At 49.9% G+C, this 7,174-nt stretch overlaps 1 protein-coding gene across 2 annotated transcripts in view; it reads right to left on the reverse strand.

Moving 5' to 3' along the window:
- Positions 1-7,174, reverse strand: part of TRIM35 (tripartite motif containing 35) — a 28,652-nt gene extending 21,478 nt beyond the window's left edge. The window contains exon 1 of one of the 2 annotated variants that reach the window (XM_045461139.1): positions 6,638-7,174. In XM_045461139.1, the coding sequence (XP_045317095.1) occupies positions 6,638-7,072 (435 nt within the window). In that variant the 5' untranslated portion in view covers positions 7,073-7,174. The remainder of the gene's footprint in view (positions 1-6,637) is intronic. The other variant, XM_045461148.1, reaches the window with a different exon arrangement.

A 7,174-nucleotide genomic window follows, 5' to 3' on the forward strand; every position in this document is an offset into this window, starting at 1 on the left:
ATTAAGAAATAAGGCATGTCTCTGAAGTTTCACTGTAAAAATGAAGAACAGTTCTTGGTCCATGTTTACCCAGCCCATTACCAGTGTCCTGGCATCTGCCTCTGGTTCCTGTTACTTTCCCTATTTCAAATGTTTGTTTCCAGGCAGACTGACACAGCAGCTAAGAGCTCTGGCACCCTGCCACCCAAGTTCAGATCCCAGCTGCCCCATTAGGAGCATTCATTTTCTTCTCTCTGCCCCATGGTTTTCTCATGTGGGTAAGAGGAATGAGACTGCCTAGCTCACAGGATTGCTGTGAGGTTCCCACTAGTCAATCCATGTAAAGTACTTAAAAGAGCACACCAGGCACGTGTTAACTCTCACTACTAAGTGCCACTTAGCACCAGGTGACTTAACTCTCCTTCCGGGTTATTTCCCAGGCCTCTTAAATGCATAGGATAAATGCATCCAAGACAACTCGATCTCGTCCAGATCCTCTTCCTATCCAACTCCAACCCAGTCTCCCATGTGCTGGGTTGTGCTTATGAAGCAGGTGTCCACCATGGTGCCTTGTGCTGGGGTCCAATAACTCAGGAGCCTCAATAAGCAGTGTTCAGTAAGACCCCATCCCTGCCCTTGGGCACATGCCTCACCCAGCAGGCAATCAATGTCCTCCATGCAATTTGGATCTGGTAGGGCCGAGCCCATAATGGGGGGGTCCAGAAGGGGGTGTGTAGTTAGGAAAAGGGAGAAAATTATGAGGGGGGAGATTTAAGGAAAACATGGAATATTCCAGGCTAAGATTTAGCCAGACTAATTGTAAGAAGGTAATCCCAGAAGGGGAACAGACTGGGGCTGGTGCAGAAGAAGCTGGAGGGCAGAGAATGGCTCTCAAGTCAGTCCCATGTGACGCCTAAGAAAGTGATCTGGACAAGGCAGTTCGAGGCCTGGGACTTTGTGGGGGTTCTGCAAGGCAGAGTAAACACTGGACTGGGACTCAGGAAATCTGAGTTCTAATCCTGCGTGTACCCTTTTCACTCCTTGCGACTGTCACGAATTGCTGTATCTTTCCAAGTTTCTGTTTTCTCACTAGTAAAATGGAATCATCTCCTTACAGTGCCCTCTGGCTCCGAGTCTGTATATTTGGGGATCTGCAAGTTTTCCAGGAAGAGTTTTCAATTAGTGTTTTCATTCAATGACCTACACACACAAACAAACCAAAACCAAAACCAAAACACCTACCTAAGGTAAACCTTTTCTGAGTCACCTTATGAACACTGCCGACACACACTTTCAGTTCCTACAACTTCAGGACCAGTCTGTATTTGCTAACAACGTCCAAGCTATACGACTTTCATTGTCTCGGCCTAATAGGGAAAGAACAGAAATACACCTAACAGGTAAAGGATAGGCTAGATCTAATGAAGGCCAATTACATCACAGCCAAGTTTTGGTTCTTCGAAGAGGGAAACTGAGGCTGGCAAATCAAGTCATCACATAGAAGAGGGTAAAGGGGTATCACGAGTATTGCCAGACAAGCCTCAGAGCCACCGAAGGAGCAGCACTTGAGTTTCAGCAAAATAAAGCCTTGTAATGAATATCTGAACTAGAAGTGAATTGATTTTTGTTTTGTTTGTGCTTAATTTGTAAGTTTTGTGTGTCTGTTTTACTGCCTATGTGTGGAATAGGAGGAATTTACACTAGTTTAGTGTTTGTACGTGAGGAATATATTTTATTTCACAGTGTTAGAACAGTTTCTCCTCAAAGAAGAACGGGTACGTTGTTCAGGTTTGAGAAACACGTGCCAGTGGATGTCCCTTCAAGCCCCAACATGTACTTTTAGGGATCTGGTTGAAACACTTATGTCATGTGTGGGGCACCTGGGTGGCCCCGTCGGTTAAGCGCCCGCTTCAGCTCAGGTCATGAACTCGCAGTTTGTGAGTTTGAGCCTGGCTTCGGGCTCTGTGCTGACAGCTCGGAGCCTGGAGCCTGCTTGAGATCTTCTGTCTCTCTCTCTGCCCCTCCCCGGCTCGTGTGCACTCACTCCCTCTCTCTCTCTCTCTCTCTCTCTCAAAAAATAAATAAATAAATAAATAAACATTAGAAAAAAATCAAACACTTAGGCCATGTTTGGGTATCTCAGCACTTCCTTCCTTCATGCCCCACGTATGTAGGTAGGACAAAATCTCAGACCTTTAACATGCCCTTCGTGCCCCTTGCGATCTGTCCTGGACTGGATGCCCTCATTCCCCATCCAGACGTCTCTGGGTTACTCTGCATCCCTGCCCCCTGCCCCACCACCGCTGCTTGCTGCCCCTCACTTAGCTAACTCCTCCTGAGTCTTGAAATCACCTCCCCAGAGACTCCTTTCCATGCCCCAGCAGACAAAAGCAGGCTGCCTTGTCACAGTGGGTCACATCCTGTACTGTCCTTCACAGGAATGTCATGCTGCAACTACAACGAGGGTGATTATATATATATAATATATATATATATATTATATATATATATATAAATATATATATATATTATATATATATATATATATACACTTTTTTAAGTTTATTTATTTATTTTTGAGAAAGAGAGAGGGAGACAAAGAATCCTAAGCAGGCTCCGTGCGACTTGAATTCACGGACCATGAGATCATGACCTGAGCTGAAATCAAGGGTCGGACGCTCAACCGACTGAGCCACCCAGATGCCCCTAATTAGTGTGATTGTTATTCAGTTATGTCTGACTCCAAGAAGCCAAGGGCTAGGACTCCTCTGTCCTCTGCTGGACATACTGTGTCTGGCACACAGTAGGCACCCACTGATGGCAGTTCTTACCCACTCAAGCCTCTTAAAACTCCTACATAATTGGCTGCCCTCACAGCTCCCAGAACAGAGAACCGGCAGGGAAAGTCTTCGCCAGGGACCAGAGAAGTTTATCACAAAGTCCATGACCAGAGTAGGGGGCTGAACAAGGCCCCAGGTGAACTGTATATAGTACTTACCCTGTGACTTCAGACAAGTTACTTTACCTGAGACTCAGTGTCGCTGTCTGTAAAATGGGGAGAACAATACCTACGTGTAGCAAGTTGAATAAAGACGTCCACATCCTAAAACTTAGAATTTGTGAATATATTATTTATATGACAAAAAGGACTTTGCAGGTAGGATGAAATTATGGATTTTAAGATGGACGATTATCCTGGATGGTCCAGGTGGGCCCAAGTCATCGAAGGGTCCTTTAAAAAGGAAGTTAGGGGAGTCAGTCAGAGAAGGCAATGAGACAACAGAAGCAGACGTTGAAATGATGGAGAAAGGGGCCTCTAAAAGCTGGACAGGGCAAGGAAATAAATTCTGTCCTGGCCTCCAAAAGGTACGTAGTGCTGCCGACACCTGGATTTCAGGACTTCTGACCTCCAGAACCATAAGAAAATACTTCTGTGCTGTGCTAAACTGCCGTGTTTGTGGCAATTTATCACAACAGCAATAGCAGACCAATATGCAACCTCATAGGGTTTTTGTGAGGATTAAATTGGTTGACATGTAAACATTCAAGAGCACCAGGCACATAGTAAGCGCTCAAAAAACGTCGGCTGGGGGCGCCTGGGTGGCTCAGTCGGTTAAGCGTCCGACTTCGGCTCAGGTCACGATCTTACCATTTGTGAATTTGAGCCCCACATAGGGCTCTGCGCTGACAGCTCAGAGCATGGCTCCTGCTTTGGATTCTGTGTCTCCCTCTCTCTGCCCCTCCCCCACTTGTGCGCTGTCTCTCAAAAATGAACCAAAAAAATTTATAAAAAAATAGTGTTGGCTGGTTCGATTATTTTTACCGAATTCCTCAGATGATTGCCCAAGTGATCTTTCTAAACACACAGCTCACCACACAGTCCCTATTTAGAAGCTTCCAGGGCTGCCCACCGCACACAACAGAAGCCCCTCAGCCTGCTCTGCCCTCTCCAGCCTTCCCATGCTGCTCCCCGCCCAATCACCCAGCACTATTTATTGTCTGACTTCCCCTACTACAGTGCGAGTTCCACAGGGCGAGGGCTTGGTCTTACCTCTGTGGCTTCAGCACCCCGAACAGGTCCCGAACACCACACAACAGGTCCTTGGGACACGGGTGCCTAACGCAAGACTGAGTCCCACCCTGCGAAGGGCTGAGCACACATGGCTTGCATTCTCCTCACATCTTTCGGGACCGGACTCCCTCTGTCCTCATAGGTCACCCTAGGTGCCCATCAGTCTGACAGCATCATCCCTCTGCTTAAAACCCTCCTACTGCTCCCTAAAGTCTCTAAGATAAAGGCCAAGCCTCAAGGCCTCAAGGCCTCAAGGCCTCTTCTGCACTCCATTCTCACTCTAACCACTCTGAAATCCTCTTACTGCCTGAAGAGTTAGGCCTCCCAGCTTCTGGACCCTTATGTATGCTGCTGCCTCTGCCTGAAATACCCTCCCTCACCCCCTTCACCTGGCTAACACCTCCTCATCCCTCAGGTCTCTGCTTCAAGCTCCCTGAAGGTATGACATGTTGTTTATCTCATGTCTTGCAGTATCCCTGGGACCTAGCAGTACAAGGCATCTGCTGAATGAACAGGAAGTTGTCATTAGACCGTATGTGCTTCCTGGCACCTGACTCACTAACTGTGAATCCCGGCTTAGCCCAGACCTGGGGGCTCTGCCTTAGTGCTCTTGGCCTTGACCCCTGCCCATCTTCCTGCTCTGTACCTGTGCCAGTCCCATGGTGATGAGCCATGACTTGATCCATGGTGCCCCACCCCACCTCAACCCCAGCCCCCAGAATGCCCAGTATTTACTTTAGCTGTACCAAATCAGGACCTGGCACTTGTGCCAGAGAGTATGGGAAAAAGCATTGTTGTGGACCACTGTTAAATATGGCAACAGGCATTACAGGGTTATCCCTCTAGCAAGTTACTGTGGTATTCAAACTGCGTTCTGTTAACATTCCCCTTTACTTGAACTCTGTCAAAATGTGCAATGGAACTGTAACCAACTTTCAATATTTCTTAAGAAAGGCATTAGGGGTGCCCTGATGGCTCAGTCTGTCAAGCATCGGACTTTTGATTTGGGCTCAGGTTATGATCTCACAGTGTGAGTTCAAGCCCCGCATTGGGCTCTGCGCTGACAGTGTGGAGCCTGCTTGGGATTCTCTCTCTCTCTCTCTCTCTCTCTCTCTCTCTGCCCCTCCCTCCTTCATGCACACATGCTCTCTCTCAAAATAAATAAGCTTAAAAAAAAAAGAAAAGAAAAAAAGGCATTGAAAAGAAAACAGGGTCTGGAGACCAGCGCACCTCCTTTTCAATACATTCAGCTTCCGGGGCGCCTGGGTGGTGCAGTCGGTTAAGCGTCCGACTTCAGCCAGGTCACGATCTCGCGGTCCGTGAGTTCGAGCCCCGCGTCAGGCTCTGGGCTGATGGCTCAGAGCCTGGAGCCTGTTTCCGATTCTGTGTCTCCCTCTCTCTCTGCCCCTCCCCCGTTCATGCTCTGTCTCTCTCTGTCCCAAAAATAAATAAACGTTGAAAAAAAAAAAAAAAAAACCAATCAATACATTCAGCTTCCTACCAGCTTAACCAGTGGGTCTGACCCATGTGTTAATAGCTAAGGAAATAGTGTTTCACACCCTGTGCAATTTTTATTTTTTTTTTAATTTTTTTTTTTAATGTTTATTTATTTTTGAGACAGACACAGAGCATGAACGGGGGAGGGTCCGAGAGAGAGGGAGACACAGAATCTGAAACAGGCTCCAGGCTCTGAGCAGTCAGCACAGAGCCCGGCGCAGGGCTCGAACTCACGGACCGCGAGATCGTGACCTGAGCTGAAGTCGGACGCTTAACCGACTGAGCCACCCAGGTGCCCCACCCTGTGCAATTTTTAAATCAATCAGTAAAAATAAAATAACAGCCAATGCCAGAGTACAATAGACGTTTTCACAGAACTTCTGTTTCAATTGGCACATACATATGAGTGCTCTGGATCACAATGGAAAAACCATGGGCTAAAGGTCAAAAATTGCGAAAACTGAGATGGCTAATCCTTACTTTCTGATCATTTCCCCTTCCTATACCAAAGTATTCTTCTCCATGTTACTTTTGCCCTGTACATTCCTCACTTTATTTACAGCCACTGGAACTCTAGGCATTGGGGCGCGGAGTGTGATCCAGAATAAACCAGTTGGCCAGGGCCAAAAGCCTCTCCACTCCTCCACGATACATAGGGCCAGCTCCGGGAAGTATGTGACCCACTTTGGAAGACCTTATCCCTGGCTCCCCAGGTCCTGGGCTCCCGCACCTCTAATCTGACTGCCCTAAGCTCCAAGATCCTTGGGCTTTACCCACTCCTGTGCTTCTCAAATGGGCCTGAGCCACACCCTGCTGGGATAACTGGTGCAGGGGCTCGGCCCTTCAGAAGTGGGTGGGGCCGTCCTGAGAACAACGTGTAACCCCAGTTCCCACACTTCCTGTTTACATTCCCTCTTCTCCCCTCGCAGGCCTCCTGGCCCGACCCCCCTGTAGATTAGCGGAGTCCGAGGGGGCGAGGTCTGGGCACACAGCTCTGACGGGAGCCGCGGGGTCAGGGGTGCCGAGGTCCGGTCGGGACGCGGCCGCCACGTGCGCTCTCGGCCACCTCCCGCACACTGCCGCTCTTACCCGAAAGTCGTGGGCAGTGTCTTTCACTGGCTGCACGCGGTGCCCCTGGTGCCGGGAGTCGGCCTGGCACGAGCAGCACAGCAGCTCCTTGTCGTCGAGGCAGAAGAGGCTGAACTGGCCGCGGTGCAGGCGACAGAGGCGCGGGGATCGGTAGCCCTCCCAGCGCGCGCCCTCGGCCTCCTCGCGCAGCAGTTTCTCTACCAGGTTGTTGAGGGTGTGGTTAGTGCGCAGGTCGGCGAGAGCCGCGCGGTCCTTGCACACCGGGCAGGTGGGCGTCACCTGCACCTCCCAGCAGCGGGTCACGCACCCGCGGCAGAAGTTGTGGCCGCAGCGCAGAGTCACGGCATCGCGGAAGGGATCGTAGCAGACGGCACAGAGCAGCTCCTCCTTGAAGGAGCGGGAAGGCCCGGGGGACACGGCGGGGCCCAGCTCCATAGCTGTGGCCACCGGTTCCCAAGCCGGTAACTTTGACTCCCACCCCTCCCACCCACCTCGAGGATTCGGGACCCGCGCTGGGCGGCTCCCGACCCCTTCCGT

The sequence above is a fragment of the Leopardus geoffroyi genome, chromosome B1 (assembly GCF_018350155.1).
Source record: "Leopardus geoffroyi isolate Oge1 chromosome B1, O.geoffroyi_Oge1_pat1.0, whole genome shotgun sequence".
Classification (NCBI taxonomy): domain Eukaryota; kingdom Metazoa; phylum Chordata; class Mammalia; order Carnivora; family Felidae; genus Leopardus; species Leopardus geoffroyi.